We start from the raw sequence: 17149 nt of genomic DNA, 5'->3' as shown, positions 1-17149 counted from the left end.
AAATGTTTATTTTATAACTGCCATGATGGCCTGGCGACACGTTCATAATAGTAATAATAATAATAATAAGAAGAACTACTTTGTTTTGTTAAGTGTAACAACTAAGATGTACAGTCAATAATGACACTTTCCATAACCCTACTAAACCACTCATTCATCCCCCACAGGCATAATCCAATTCACGTTTCATATCTCGCATCATTATTCGTTTTCATGGAAACCAGCAGCCTTACAATTAAACCAGAGGACGGTTTTATTGAAGTCTCAAGATTATTTTTTTCTTCTGCCTATATTTCCGGACACCAGCGTTCCGGCCGCCTGCACCAACATGTCACTCGCACAAATCTTTCACGGTTGTTGGTTTTCCGTGCGCTCGGCTGTCATGCTCTGCTTGGGCAGGATGTTAGGTTAGTGACGTTCTGGACGGACAGGTAGATGTGACCACGGGGACAATTCACTTCATTTAAAGCCCGTGGGTGAGCCGATCCGCTCAGAAAAGGCAACTTGCACCTATTTCCCCTCACAGCTGAACAAATGGACTTGTATGGGAAGGTAGGCTACGTTTTATGCCTTTTACACTGCCTACCGATTACATAGTACATAGTCTAAATCGGTCCAGGAAATGTAAATATAGCCAATCAATTAAATTTTTATTTTTTAACTAGCGAATTTAATTAATTTTGAAACACAACGCATTTAAATAGTCTTTAAAACTGTGTTTGCTTGATTATTTATGTCTGATATATAATTGAAATTGAAATAGAAAAAACAATCTATGAATATTTTATTTATGTTTTGCAATGGGTGGCAACATTCAAAATGGTAACATAATTCGTTAAACATACTCAAATAAATGAAAAATAGAATAGATGTTTTCAGGCATTTTGGTTCTGAAGCTGCTATAATAAACGATCCCTAGTGAGAAAAATGCATTGCATGACGGTATTGTAGTCCTATTCATTCTTGCAATTGTTGACCACTTGTCACTACCTCATGTGATAAGACTACACGCCCCGGCGTGCCAGTTAAGATTTGCGCGCGCCTGTCAACAAGCGTTCTCGTAAGGCAGGGCGCGTTCTCGATCGGCTTGTAAGAAGGACAGCTCCAGTGCTGATTTTCAGAGGGTTAAAGAGGCACAGGAAGACCATCTCTCAAGTATTAATAGCATTTCTGAATCACACACTAATCGTATCACTGAAGCAAAAGGCAGCATGCGACAAGACGCATCTATGCAGGTTGGTCATTTCGATGGTAATTTACAGGACGATGTGCATTATTTCCATTTCGGAAAATATTCATTTTTGAGAATATTTCATTGTTTTCTTTTCCAGTTTTTACCGAAAACTGAATTCCGATTGTGTTTAAATAGAATATTGGAAACTAAAAACGGAGTGGAAAGAGATATTTGCCTCGATTAAGGAAACATAAATAATAGAAAACAGTGAATTATAAGGTAGTCTAGGCTACAAAGCACAACGTACCGTCGAACTAGGGGGCGTCATTTATGGGGAACGCTTTAAACCCGGCTTTATGTCTGTCTTCCGTCTTTATGCTGTCGATGTATTTACAATGGTGTCGTTTTGTGAAATACCGTTTCGCTGGCCCATCGACGTTGATCATATACCTCTCCGACCACATATGGCGAGCTGAACAGTTGAACTGGGTACCACAAAGTTAATTCCATAATGCACACAAATATCGCACAAACTATTTAAATAGATCAATAACAATGCGATGTTATTTTCCTTTTGATTACAGATTTGAATGAACGTTCTGACTGCAGTTTAAATGTTATGACGCCATTATAATAGACTATTAATTGTAATGTGTAATATGTAAAAAATGCATTCAATGTACATGTGTGCACAGGAGCAACTGATCTGTTTGGTATTTGATTAAAGTAAATGTATTTACCAGGATTAGATAATACACGGAGTAGACAGAGGCTCTAGATAATGATGCGTTTTTTGGCTGGGGGCTGGAATGGGGAACGGGGCTTATCAATGCTCAGGCGGAGGTCCAGATGGCAGCCGAACACGTAACACAAATAAACACAATAGATCGGGATCCAAACCTTGTTATAAAACGCGAAGAGAAATGTCTCACTCCGAGGGCATTGTGCACCTTCACCATTGCACACTGTTATGACTGAATGTCCCAGCCGATCTGTCAATGTATGTGACCCTAAGGTTAAATGGGTGACCGCAATCTCACATTGTCACGCACACAGGTGTGGTGATGCTGATTAGCCTTTGGGCGCTAGGTTCTACACTGGAGGGATATGGATTCAAGAACCCATAGCCACAGGGAATAGGCAACATTTCTGAATTAATGTTTCTAAATGATCTCTGGATGGCAGCTGGGTGGCAGTTCAGATAATTCACTCCCGGCTCAGAAGGAACTATGGGCTTTTCAGAGGCATCCACATCTCTCCTGCCGGGGCTGACATTTCCGGGGTTCTGAGTGGCACCTATATGTCACCTGTGATGTCAGCATCGAGAGAGAAAATAAAAAGAGAAAACAGCATTATCAGCAGCACAAAAGTATACTAATTTCATCGCTGTGTCAGGGATTTTCTAGAAGAGACTTGGGTGATTCAAACCAGAAAACATAATCCAAATAACATCACCCAAAGTGCTACTCCAGGGGCACTGTACTATTTACCAAGATTGCATGGGGATGGAGATAGAGCTTTCTGGCCATTTTAGAGGAAATAAAAAGGTACCTCTAGATCCGCTATTATACTATTTTTGGTAATGTTCTATTATTCCAAAAGGATACCCAAACATGTTGATAAGGTTTATAAGAGAAAAATATTGTAAAATACTTTTTAAATATACAAACCCAGTGTTCACCCTTCGAGCTGAACATGGCCTGTTTCCCAAAAGCATCTTAGATTTAAGATAATCTGAATATGTTGAGCTTCATTCATTTAAAAAAATATTAAAATGTACTGACAATGGCGGCACGGATGGTGCAGTGGGTAGCACTGCCGCCTCACAGCAAGGAGGTCCTGGGTTCGAATCCCCGTGGGCCGGGGCCTCTCTGTGCGGAGTTTGCATGTTCTCCCCGTGTCTGCGTGGGTTTCCTCCGGGTACTCCGGTTTCCTCCCACAGTCCAAAGACATGCACGTTAGGCTGATTGGAGAGTCTAAATTGCCCGTAGGTATGAGTGTGTGAGTGAATGGTGTGTGTGCGCCCTGAGATAGACTGGCGACCTGTCCAGGGTGTATTCCTGCCTTTCACCCAATGTATGCTGGGATAGGCTCCAGCCCCCCTGCGACCCTGATCAGGATAAGCGGGTTCAGATAATGGATGGATGGATGGATGTACTGACAATGCATAACAAAATCATTATAAATATAGAGGGAGAAGCAGACAAAAACAAATGGCCAAAGTGTATAATACAGTTTCATGACATAGTTGAAAATGATTGGTTGTTTTCAGAGGAACCCGGTTAATTGTGACATAGAAACAGGCTGATCCAGAATGGTCATTTTAGCCTGGTGATACAACAACAAAAAATGTGAAGTTATGCAGTTATTATGCCTGCACATAGACATCATGCAACACTGCAATCAATTCCAGAACTAGGCAAACTCTGATTTCTAAAATATTGGACATGTAAAGTCAGCAACTAATTCAGAAGTCTAAAAAAACAGACGAGGCACTTCTAATACAACCAACCGTGTTCCGTGTTCCTGTTGGTTGTCATCCCAACCATAATTTGGTACACCCAATTCTACTTATCAGCAGCCCAACAGGATCTCTAGCAGTTGTACGAGGAGTGCTTTGTTAGGGTTGGAATGAGAACTTACAGGACGGTAGATCTCCAGGCTCAGGGTTGTTTACCACTGTCCTAACACAAAACAAGGGTGAGATACATGGCACACATTCGTGAGGTGCAGGTCAGCCCAGTTCTGGACCTCAGGGGACTTTTTCTCATGTCTCACAGATGGCTGCCACACAGGACAGTAAGTTTGGGCAGAAGGAGGGGTCGGACCAGAACTTTGACTACATGTTCAAACTGCTGATCATCGGGAACAGCAGCGTGGGCAAGACCAGCTTCCTGTTCCGCTACGCCGACGACTCCTTCACCTCAGCCTTCGTCAGCACGGTGGGCATCGACTTCAAGGTGAAGACCGTCTACAAGAACGAGAAGAGGATCAAGCTGCAGATCTGGGTCAGTCACCGTGCCTCCTGATCGATGCGGCACTTTAAAAACCGTTTCACCAGGGAGCTGGGCATTGTCGATGGATACACACTCTTTGGCTCGCCATTTTTAGTTATTTATGGAACCCTCTATCATAGGTGTAAAGTGTGAAATCTCCCAGACAAAGAACCAATTTGCCCCTTGAAATAGATGTAATTATGCTATGGAAATGCAGGGTTCCTTTTGGAACCAGGTTTTTGGAACCATTGTACAATGAGCTCCATAAGTCCATAAGATGTCTTTATCTGGCGCTCCATTTCAATTTAATCAATTTACAAGTGGTTAAAGTGCAGATCTATTAAAGTATATTTCTATACATTTTGGTTCCACCGTGTGGAAATGACAGCACTTTTTATACATACATTTCTGGGTGCAATAATGTTTGGGACAGATGGCTGCACAAGGGTTAACTGATAATGCTGATAATAAACAGTTTGGAAAAATAATGATAGTAGTAAAGTGGTAAGGTTGTCATCTGTATAAAGAGGTCCATTAGAAATGAGTTTGTAGTCAGTTTGTTACCTGCAACAGTCAATGGTTAGCTAGAATTATATAGGTACATTTATGTAATGACTATTTATTTTGACGTTATTACTATAATGTGGTCACTAAAGGTGCTGTCTTGTATGTTAACAGGTTGCCACTAGAAATGTTTGGAGTAAAAAAGCTAAACATTCTCGGGCCTTTTAAAGTTGTATAGCTGGTGGTTTTCTGCCTGAGCAAGGGCATGCTATAAGATGCACGTTGTAGGATGCTTGATGGAATGGGTTTACGTTTGCTGGTCTTGTTTTGTGTAGGCTACATCTCAGCCATTTTAATGTAACTTATCCTCTTAATTAGGGCTAATATGTTCTGCCTGTCAGATGGTACAGTGGGTAGCACTGCCGCCTCACAGCAAGGAGGTCCTGGGTTCGAATCCCCGTCGGCCGGGGCCTCTCTGTGTGGAGTTTGCATGTTCTCCCCGTGTCTCCCTGTGTCTGCGTGGGTTTCCTCCGGGTACTCCGGTTTCCTCCCACAGTCCAAAGACATGCAGGTTAGGCTGATTGGAGGGTCTAAATTGCCTGTGGGTGTGAGTGTGTGAGTGAATGGTGTGTGTGGATTGGCGACCTGTCCAGGGTGTATTCTTGCCTTTTGCCCAATGCATGCTCGGATAGACTCCAGCCCCCCTGCGACCCTGTTCAGGATAAGCGGGTTCAGATAGTGGATGAATGAATGAATGAATGTTGTGCCTGTCACGAGCAGATGCATGCATTGTTTGTTCAGCTTCACGTGAAGCCTGCGTACTCTGTGATGTGTGCTGAGACTTGCTATAAGGCCGTAGATTTGGAATAGGGAGACAATGACTGCATTGCCATTATGAATACAGTAGTGTCGTAAGATAGCTGAAAGGAGTGCTAGAGTGGGTAAGGTGTGTGTAGAAAATGTATTCCAAAAAAAACCTACAGTCAGCCTACCCACTTTTTCACTGGCTGGCTCAAAAATATATTTATGCCTACACCACTGTAGCGTGCACAACATGACTAAATAAAACATGAATCACTCATAGGGTGTTCTATTATTAGCCTCTGTGGCAGAAATAGTTTTGATCCGAACGCCAACACATTATTTGTAGCTTATGTCATCCCGACTCTGTTACAAGTGTCATAATAAAACTATGAACGACAAACATTTAGTGTGCCATCATTGTCCGTTGCCATGAAGTCATTTTATCAGAATGCAACTGAATTAGTGTAAAAACGATTGAGAAGTCCTCCATTCCAAAGACACAGCCCTCCATGGGCCTGCAGACCACTGCCTGCCTCTCTCTCTCTCTCTCTGAACATTACCTGAAGCTCCTGACTCGTATCTACATGATTCAATCTACATTGCACTGCTGCCACACAATTGGCTGATTAGATAATCACATGAATAAGTAGGTGTAATAAAGTCATTTTCCTAATAAAGTAGAGTGTTCAGTCATGAGGACCAGCAGGACAGAGCCTCCACATCTCAGGCAGTATGAGCTATCCAGCACTGAGGAGAAATAATATGAGGATCAGTTAATGGATGGAGCTGGACATGTTTCTTACATGGCTCTGCTGCCTTGTGAGAAGTGTGTTGTGGAGAAGGTACAGCTGAGATTAACGCTCCCCTGCCTAGGCTCATGCACTCCGATGTATGAACAGTGCCAGCTGATAATTGCTTAGAAGCTCAAATGAATGTCTGGGGTCAGGAGCTGATGGCAGCTGTCAGGATGATATATTGTGGTGACTTGGTGACCCTACCCTGCCTCATTCCCCAAAGGTGGGGGAAGCCCTCTGGATCAATACTCATCCTAGAGCTGAAAGTGTTTTCCTATGCTTAGATAAGCACACTGCTCATCCAATCAGTGTGTGTGTGTGTGTGTGTGTGTGTGTGAGAGAGAGAGAGAGAGAGAGAGTATGTGTGCACAAGGGAGTCTGGAAACATGACAACCCTGTCTTTTGATGGCTCTATTTTCAGTTGTTAACATTATTTATTCAACACTTACTTTTACTTACTTTAGTCATTTTTTATTAGAATTGCTGCACTGGGGATAGTAAAGTAACCAATCCATCCATCACAACCATCTACATTTATGTATCAAACTCAGTATCTATCCGCATCTATCCAATGAATCTCTATCTTCTTTACAAGAACACACAGCCTTAAGTATTGCTTGGCTGCAATCATGAATTAATATTTTATATTCAAAATCTGTTGTTTTTGATTTGTTGGAGTTGAAATAGTGTGATTTTTTTACAAAGCATGTTTCATGGGCAGTGGGACTGGGACTGCAGTATTTTCTTATACAGTATATTACCTCTAAGTCACCCTCAAATGGTGTTTGTTTTCAAAGATATTTTAAGATTTTCCATCAAAGGTGCAATTTCCGACTGCTGTCCTGTGACTCTGATGCGTTCAGGAAGCCCATGTACAGAAGGACAGATCGAGATATGCTCCAGTTATCGCTCCTGACTGATGACAATATATTGATTTCATTTCACTCATCTCCAGGAGAGTTTATTTATTAGCAGGACGGCAGGAGGCAGACGCTTAATGTACGGAGAATATCCAGAAAACTGTGGCAGGCAGCACTTCCACCATTTTCTCTGCCTGAACGTCCATTCCAGAGCCTGCCCTGGAGCAAGCTCTGCTGCCTGTTTCTGCATTGTAAAATAATGCTATGTTCATTTAGCAGCTGCTTCTTTCCAAAGCAAAGTACAATATCTGTTTATCGAAGGTCATTGGAACAACTACAGAACTACAGAATTCCTATAAGGTGCAATTTGCATACAATCCCACTTGTCCACAGCCATGAACATCAAGTCTAGTTCACATGGTAAAATACAGACCGTGTCAGTAAGAATTACATTACGTTTCATTAACATATTTGTGCAAGATTTTAACCTACTGTACAAGATTTAAGTTAAGTGAGCACACCCATTTCTATGACTTAACTGCAAAACTAGCACTAAATTCTGCATATAAACCCAGCTAGCAACAAACATTACTGTCTGAATTACTACCCCCCTCCCCTCCCCCTAGAACATCATGACAAAGGGATAGAGGACAATTCTTTTGAGAAAGTCAAACCGTGGATGTGAGGTAGAGATGAGGAGGGGGAGGAAGGGTGGAGACAGAGGACAAAAGGGGGAGGAGGGACCTGGTCATTTATACCTGTGGGGGAAACTGATGTTTCAGGTTGGGATAACTGTCTCTGTGATTGTTAGTCTTTGTTAAATTACTTAGAGGAGATTTTTTGTCGTAGGATGTGTGGTCTAGGCTCCCAATGGTCAGATCCCATGGCAGCAGTGTCACCAGAGCATCATATAAAATCACTGGTCTGATAAAATCTGAATGGTACAATAATTGCACAATATTTTATGGTGATAGATGAAGTCCATGTTCCAGATTTGGGAGGGTTCTGGCATGGTTTTACTCCATGCAGTTATCCAGCTAACTCAGTAAAGCTGCTTCTTGTTATAGGCCCTGGTCTGCTTTACAGCTGAGAAATAGAGATGGCTTATTGTTAAAGCAGGAGGCCAGAATACTGAATATTGAGAGATGCAGTTTGAATTTTGTATTTTTATTTTATTATTATTATTAGTTTTTCCCCATTTTCTCCAAATTTGGTAGCTAATTGTACCCTATCTATTCCAATGATGGCTGTTAGCTGAGGATACACCATCAAAGACCTTTGGCGGCCCGGGTGGATCTAGTGTTACTGAGAACGACACGCCTTCTTCAAGCCGTATCGTCTCAAAGCCCGGGACCGTGATCCTGAGGCAGCAGTCCTCCTAACCCCTGCCGAAAACCCTCCCTCAGAGCGGCGAGCCAATAATGCCGCTCCTCGGTGTGCAACTGTAAGGAACTGATGCCTGCATCAAGGTCCGTTACTCTAGCCGTGCACCACCGTGGATCCCGCTGTGTTTTTATTTCTGACATGAAAATCTTTGCATCAGCATACTAGGTAGTTTCAGCTGTGACAGTAAGGCACTACAATAGAGCAATTGTGAGGAAACACAATGGCATGTCATTGCTTCTGCATGGTTCACAGTTGATTTTAATTTTTTCTGCGAGAAAGAGAATTGAAATCAACACCATCCAAAACCGGTTTAAATGCTGACCGCTGTTCAGAATCTTTAAGGGTACTATGCAGGATTTCTAGCCTTGCAGTAGCCCTGTGTTTATAATGAAATACGTTTTCAAACCCACCCACTGAATTCCAAGGCTGACACTGATCTCTGAACAATCCCTGCAGGCTTGGTGTTTTTCTTTGCTATGCATGTGCTTTTTCCACATCTGACGTTGCAGTAGATGGCTAGCTGCAAACGCTCCACTGAAACCTGATCCCAAATCACTGGATCTGCAGGCACACCCACCCTCCCCACACAGAACAGCATCACGCCCAGAAACGTCTCAAACACATCTTAGAAGAAGAAATACAAAGGAGCGTGGATTCAGTATCATTTTTTGTATATTTTTTAGGCAAAACCCAGCATAGTATGCCTTTGACTTCTCTGAGAATTTCGTAACAGAAAAACAAATGAGAACAGATTAAGTTCAGTAAAAGTTGCATTATTAGCAATTGTCTGATAATTTTTTTGTTGTTGGTTTCCCCAAAAGTTGTGCATCATCTGTATGGAGTAGCAGTGGAAACTGACTCAATTTTTCTAAATAACATTACCTAGGAATCCATAAACTTTCAAATCTTTTTCTCTGCTATGATCACAAGACTGTGATTGATTGGCCGATTTACAAGACTGGCCAATTTGCAAGAATTTGGTGATCAATGCTGTCAAATGGAGCATGCAGTATAAACTGCTCAGTTTAATCTCTCAGAAGAGGGCCTGGGAATCAGCCTCTCTGATCAATTTATCGTTGTGTTGTGTTGCTATTTTTTCACTTGCCTTGAATCTTCAGTGTTGCGTATTCTGGAGCAGAACTACAGCCATGTTACCAGGTGTATCATTGCAGCCTATTGCTGGTGACCGGATAAAGAGAACCACCCACTATGGTCCTTGGACATAAAATCACATAACAGCACATAAACATGCACCATTCAGCCCATCTGTGCTCTCCGTTTGCTAACAGGCTACATGAGATCTAACACTCGGCAACTCCGGGAGCATCCAGTTGTCCAAAGACGCTTTACAGAGTAACAGAAGGGGGGAAAAGGGAAATAGCAGCCATAAGCCCCAAAATGGCCCCAACAAATCAAACGGCGGCAAGAAAAAACTCGCCCATGAGAAGACATTTCGAGCTATACGGGGATGCCCATCTTCTGCTGGCCTGCACCTCAGCAGTTCACCTAAGGTTTCCTGGCAAGCTGCTCCACACACTGACATACACCCGCTTTGTAAAGAAATACTTCCTGCGTTATTGGCTCTCAACAAGCACAACTTTGGCATTCCCTTCCTCGTGAAAAAGGCAAAGGCGAACGTAAATCATGGCTTTGCTGGAAATGTGCACCCACCCACGCAAACACAGCACAATTTTCTATAGGCTGATGCAGTGCATTAGGACAGGCGGGTATGATTTATTACCTATGCACGGTAAAAGTAAATCAACTGAGGCCAGGGATACAGAGAATTCAGCAACAACAAAGGAATAAGCCAAATCACAAACAGCAATTCATAACGGCAAAGTATTGATGCCACTAACGTCAAAGCTGAATTAAAGTGGCGCGGTAGTTTTTATCCCAGCCATCCATTTCACAGAATAGGCAGAATATATAAGGAAGAAAAGGGTTGGCTTCAGAGGGAAGATTTTTTTTTGCTCTTTGTTGAGTTTGGGGGGGAGCCTTCATTAAGACCCCAGCCTTTGATGAAAGCTGATCCGAGCTTTCATTAATGGATGTCAGACAAAGTCAATGACAAATTCAAAAACTGCTACATTTGCTTGATCTTTGAAATGACATGGGGCGGGGGGCAGGGATGCTAATTTGTAACCCTTCATCAATAAAATGGATGATTGAAGCCAAACAATCCACACACACATAAACACGTACACATGCGCATAAAACCATTTCATATTTCATTCAGTAATGATGCTCAATCACGTGGTGTGCTTCGAGAAGCAATAGCTCCTGTTCCACACCAACTGCCATTTAAACTTCACAGGAGCAAACTTCCATAAAAAGGACACAAGTGAATTAATATAACTGCCTGTGTTCTGTGCTGCAAGGTTGCAGTGACCTGAAGCAGTAGGACAGCACAAAAGAGTTTAAAATAATAAAGAGCATTTCCAGCATGTTCGCTTTAAGAAATTACTTTCTTAAAGTATTTTACTTCATTACTAATGTGCACAATTTCACTTAAAATAGATAAGAGGCCTTTAGAACATTTTGTTCCTTTAGTGAGACGGACTATAATTTTCATTCCCTAAATTATTTAGAAACCATTCAGTAGAAAAACATTTTCACACAATGGATAAGAAAGAAAATGACATTTTAATTGAAGTGTGCTGGCCATTGCATAAGCAAGGACTGATGCATTTCATCTTGGGCTGGAGGTTGACCTAAGAGTCCATGGGGCATGGGGGCCAGCCTGGTCATCGACCCCCTAAGACCAACTGCCAAAACGGACCCTGCTGACTGCAGGACTACCCACCTGACTATCAGATGAGGTAGTGAAATTTTGGTAGAATAAACTGCCCTTTACAATCTGCCCGGTCGTATCATAAGAAGGTTATATTTACCAACCCGGCTTTTCGATGAGGTGGTAACATTTTACGTAATATCCAGTTTAGAGGAGGTTGCAGGCTTGACTATGGAAAAATAATTGAAACAGACATTCTCTTTCAAGGTAATTTAAGTCCACACAGAAAGGTTAAGTAATACACAGCAACAAGCCTAAACATATTTGGAAGAGGTAGGCCTACATAGGCCATTGGATGAAGTAGGCCACATACCTTACTGTTCAGACGAGTTTGCAAACCTAGCCATTGAATGAGGTTCAGTCTGATAAATACTGAGTTGAGTATACCGTATGCTTGGCTACTGGCCAATGTAAGCAGCATTATTGCTTAGATGATGTTGCAGACCTGGCCTGAAGGAGACACTAATGGTGGAACAGCCAAATGTGTAGTAGTTGGCAGCCATTTTGAATTTATGCTTTGGAGAGTGGGAGCAGCAAAGGACCTGGGGGGGGATTGGGTGACCAGGTAGGACTAGGTCAGATGGAAGGAAGGGCCCACCATCACGGAGAGGGAAGAAGGGAATTCCAGTGAAGAAGGGACAGGGAGGAGCATGGCTACAGCAGGGGTAAACGTGCCTGCTTATAGCTGGTGATAGGAGACTGCATCTAGAAATTGCTAGAGATAGATGAAACAACAGCCGAAAACTACTGACACATAAGGAATGGGGGGGCTGGGGGGTGCACCAAGAAATCTTAATGTTATAGCTTAATGGGTTGTCTATTTTTTTATAAAATAAAAAAAGCAATCAATATATTGCACAAAATACAGTTTAGAGGAGCATCTTGGTTTTATTAGTTTTGTTTACCTGCTGGCAAAATGAACAACACTGTGCGCTCTGATCAGCAATTCATTATTCATTGTGTTTTTTCAATAGCGTGAAATAAAGTCCAAATGAATGCTTGTTGGAAATGCTTTTCAGTGCTCTTCATCATATAACTGCGCTATATCCAAAACCCAGAAGCACCCATTCAAGAAAGGATATTTACAGCACATTAACTGTTATAAAAAATAATAATAATTGATGTGCTCGTACAATACAGTCTAATGTGCAGAAATGTTAAAAAAAAAACGGATTGCCAAAGCCATTATCATTTGTAGCTTTAATAAAATCTACAGTCAAAACACAATACTTTACAATCAGTATCGCACATGCCATATTTATCTTTTTAAATGATACAAATAAATCACTGGCAAGGGTAGGTTTTAACATTAGCTCTTTTTAAGCATTGCTTTGTCATTCAGTGAGGACAAATGTCAATGCAGCTGGAAAACGTCCCTCTGCACGTTTTAACCCTTTCAAACAGCAGTGTGTGCCTTTCTTTCTCATTTAGTGTCACTGTTAAACTATGTTTGCACTCATATACATGGAGCACGAATAGCAGAGATACATATGTGACTTTAGTCCTGAGGAAGGTCATGTTTTCAAGCACCTGTAACTATGTGCAAAAGACAAGATTATGAAAAGAAAATTCTAAAAACCTTTTTAGAAAAAGATTACAGCTGCCTAATGGCAATTAAGGTCTAATGTATGCATGCCAAATCAGGGCAGATTACTGCTGCTAATGATGTCTCTTTATCCAGTTTCTGCATCTTTGGGATATAATAATAATAATAATAATAATGATGATGATGATGATGATGATGATGACTGGGAAAGAACACACCATTCTAGGCATAACAAGTTTGCAGAATTCAGGGAGATTTGTGTGATGTGACAGGGAGACATTATGACTGGAAGGTTTAGGGTTGGCAGATTGAGAAATCAGACATTATTGTACAACTCTAAGAATGATCGATAACCACGAACAATGCCAGGCGCAGTTGGACACGGGTTCCCCCTCGGAACAGTATGCGAGGTTCACCCACGTATTTCCCTTCTGCCGGCATCAGGGACCTCATGCCGAAAGATTCCTGGACACACCTGTCACTCCTTTCACAATCGCAAAGATTTCTACAGGGAAGTAGTGGGGGCTCAACACTCCCCTTTCTCCACAAGCAGGGTAAAGAGGTGAAGATCTTCTAGAACACTCCATCAGATTGGTCACATCAATCTCGATACAATAAAGTGGTCATCCCAGAGTGAGAGCATTATGTGTCTCCTACCATCATATGAATAATCTGCATGTTATATCAGGGTCACATATTGGACATTCCGGGAGAATTCAGCCAAGTGCAAATCTGAAATGTTTTGCGTTTGTCTGTGGAGTTGGGTGTCAGACCCGGCTCCAGTTTCTGCTTGTTTTTGCTGTGTTTCAGCACTTAATCGATCAGTGGCTTTCAAGGCCTAAAATGACTGCTCAATTAAAGGAAACTGCAAAATCCTGCAGACCCTTCGGCCCTTCAGGACTGGAGTTAAACCTGCAGACACTGCTGCCCTCCAGGACTGGAGTTAAACCTGCAGACACTGCGGCCCTCCAGGACCGGAGTTAAACCTGCAGACACTGCGACCCTCCAGGACTGGAGTTAAACCTGCAGACACTGCAGGTTTTCTCATAATAAATAATCACTGAAGGACTGTCAATAGTCTTTTATTAGAGTTTGAGGCCCATACCATAGAGGTTCAGGTCCAGTATTATGGATCGAATGCACTTAGCCAGTTTATGGGCATATGAAATTCAATGGAACCAGACTAACCTGCCCTGGATTTCTTTAGCACCGTACCCCCATAGCCATCACATCACCCTGTCGATCCATATGCCAAGAGGGGTCAGCACCTCTGACTCCAACAGCTATCCTGGCCACACTGGGAAGAACAAATGCACAAACACAAATCACACTAGAGGTCAGCCCAGCCATCCTGGAGACACAGAAGTCATGCCTGGCGGTCCTCCAAGAAACCAGAGAGGTCCAGCAGGCTCAGCTGGAGGTTCAACAGGAAGGCCTGATGGTACACTGGTATCTCTGGTGATGAACCTGCATAGATGCTTTCAAAACTGGTCCCAGCCTATGCCTGTGGCAGTTAATTTGCAAGAGATGGCAAGAATATCGTGGGCTAGTCCTTCACACAGCCAGCACACTCAACCACAACCGAATACAAAAAATAGCAAATCTCAAATATCTTTGATGTTCAGATAGACACTTTATGCGTTTGGGGTTCATTACTGGTCTGGTTCTGAATAAGGTATTCTGCTTCTCACCTCTAATGAGGATAAGGGAAGAGGGCGTGACTCTGGGAACTGACAGCCAGGGACAAGACGGAGAGATAAAAAGAGACCAAAGAAAACATTTGCTCTCATTAAAAAATTGAAACCATTTGTTATTCTAAAAATTGTTTAGGACGTTTTTGGGTGTGGCCTTCTTCCCTTTCTGTGGTGTATCTCAAAAGCATGTGTCGAATAGAAGAAGGAGGAGGAGAGCAAGAGAAAATGTATATGGATAGGTTACTACAGTAGTGCGTTAGCCGGGCTTGCAAGAGCCTTGGTGGTTAATGAAGTGGCTGGCCAGTGTTCAGTAGTATTAGGTAGCTGCTGTTATTAGCTAACTAAATTCAGTTTTGTACATTAGCTCGTTGGACATGAGAGCCCTGCACAGTACTACAGGTTATTTTTGGGAGATTCCGGTTCAATTGACGCATTTCTGAGTATGTTTGTGCCCAGAATTTTGAGATTCTTCCTTCCAGGCAGGCTAGAGCAGACTGAAATCCATTGGTGCCGTGCTAGCAGTGGCTAGTGTAGGTTTATTCCATCACCACTAACGTTCAGCTAAAGTTAGCTACCCCGTAACTGCATACGATATGTCTGTTGAGCATTTTGGCATACATTTGACTGCCTGACTGGTCTGGTATGAATGCAGTTATTACTGCTCGCCGGCTAGCTGGCTACTAACAAAATATAAACACGAGTAACATCAGTTAAATACCTAGCTAAATGGCTTGTGTGGAAAGCAACTACTAAATTAAGCAGATGTTTTACGAAGTATATTAGACCATGGCTTCCTTAGCTCATTGCTATCACAGCTATCACGCGGTAGTCTGACAGCTAGCCAGAATAAAATAATCTGTCTGTCTGCAACTGAATTGATTGCTTTTTGCATTGGGTTGGAGTGTGTCAGGGACAACGTCTGACACCAAAGATTTCCATGGTCTCATTCAGTTGTGTTTTTCATTCCGTCCTTAAAGATACAACAGGTAATTTTGGACTTCTAACAGTCAAGAGAGGAATTGCAGCAACAAACACGCTCAAACCACAGCACTGTTAATCCCACCCCTTCTCTGTGAACCCGCTGACATTGAAACGCCATTGGCTGTGGCAATTAGAACCAATTTTCAACCAATGAGCTTGAATTATTGTAAAGCAGGTTGAGTCAAGATATCATTGAGGCTTTTTTCAATGATAGGAATGGTCTTGTAACAATGTTTTAAAACAAAAATCTTACCTATTGTACCTTTAATCTCTTGATTGTGAGATGCAAAGTCATGGCAAGACTGCAAAATCATTATCATAATGGGCTCCACTTAATAATATATTTTTAATCTAGATTTTTACATTTCATTTCCCTGGGCCTATGTTTAGTTCAGTGCTACAAAAAAATCTAAAACGTAAATGGATAATTATTGCTTACCAAGACTGCAAAATGCATTTTTTTTTTTTTTTTTTAACGGAAGTTACCATTTTATTCCTGTCTGCCACGGATCATTGGGTAATTGAATGTAATCAGCATGCATGATGGGAAAGCTACAGGAAAGCGTTTATATATTCAGTGCCCGCCATCGTTTTACAGTACTTCGTTTAACAGCGCCGTTCTACCCCCAGTAAATGCCAAGAGGGTGGGTCACGTTTCAGGATACGAGCTGCCATTTATATTCACAGACAGCAAAGCTTCATTAATTGTGGAAATGACAGTAATCAGACAGGGATCAGCAGGGTACACAGTCACAGACACTGCTCTGTGGCAATATTAATATGCATTAGCATTAATTAAGTGCACCACTTTTCTAAGAAGCAATAAGGACATTTGTCCAAGACGCTTACTCATCCGTGTGCTGAATCACATTTCACTGCAGGCCGCGCAGGGCGAGAACACATTAACAACACAATCATTTCATTTTTACAATTGCTTTTTATTTGTATAGTGCTTTTCACAGAAGTAGCAGGAGGGGAAAAAATGGCAGAAACGGCAAACACCAGGACTGAACCCCCAAATAGCCAGCAAGCACAAAAGAGGATACACGTTTACATTAAAGAAACAAACAAGCCCACACCCACGCCACCTGACCGCAGCACCGCGTGTCATGTCATGTCAGTTTCCTTTGGACAGTGCTGGCGAGGTGCATTATGGGGCATTGGCCAGCTTCCAGGATACTGCTACAAATGTGATTTACAGTCACTGGGGAAGAGCCTCCCATAAGCCACATGACTATTCATCTGCCGCTATTTTTATACATGGCTGTGCCGCTGCAAAGCCTTATGGGAGGAAGAAAAGAGAAAGAGCGAGATCCCTGCCCCCTCTCCATCTCTCACCTCCATTCACTTACTGCTCGTTCAGCACAACCCAGACTGCAATGCTCACAGCATTACTGCACAGGAAACATCTACACTTCTATTCGCAATACGGCAGAGATATGAAGAATGTCTCCAATGTGCAGTACAGTCCATTGTGTGAATAGTAAACCTTATCTGATGAGCAGATGTAGGGAAGCTCTATTCTAATCTCATGAAAACAGACATAGAGTTAACCTGGGCTGTGCTGAACCGGCTCATATACTGCACTCAAATATTCAGCTTTGCCTGTATGATTC

General features: G+C 42.3%; 1 protein-coding gene across 2 annotated transcripts in view; it reads left to right on the top strand.

Moving 5' to 3' along the window:
- The first annotated feature begins 429 nt into the window (after positions 1-429).
- LOC133142488 (ras-related protein Rab-3C) overlaps positions 430-17149 on the top strand; it is a 44993-nt gene continuing 28273 nt past the window's right edge. Inside the window, exons 1-2 of one of the 2 annotated variants that reach the window (XM_061263741.1) lie at positions 430-552; positions 3955-4182. In XM_061263741.1, coding sequence (XP_061119725.1) covers positions 535-552; positions 3955-4182 — 246 coding nt within the window. In that variant the 5' untranslated portion in view covers positions 430-534. Of the gene's footprint in view, positions 553-1130; positions 1236-3954; positions 4183-17149 lie in introns of those variants that run through there. The other variant, XM_061263740.1, reaches the window with a different exon arrangement.

Source organism: Conger conger, chromosome 12 (assembly GCF_963514075.1).
Source record: "Conger conger chromosome 12, fConCon1.1, whole genome shotgun sequence".
Lineage (NCBI taxonomy): Eukaryota > Metazoa > Chordata > Actinopteri > Anguilliformes > Congridae > Conger > Conger conger.
This window is presented reverse-complemented; position numbering and strand designations above follow the sequence as displayed.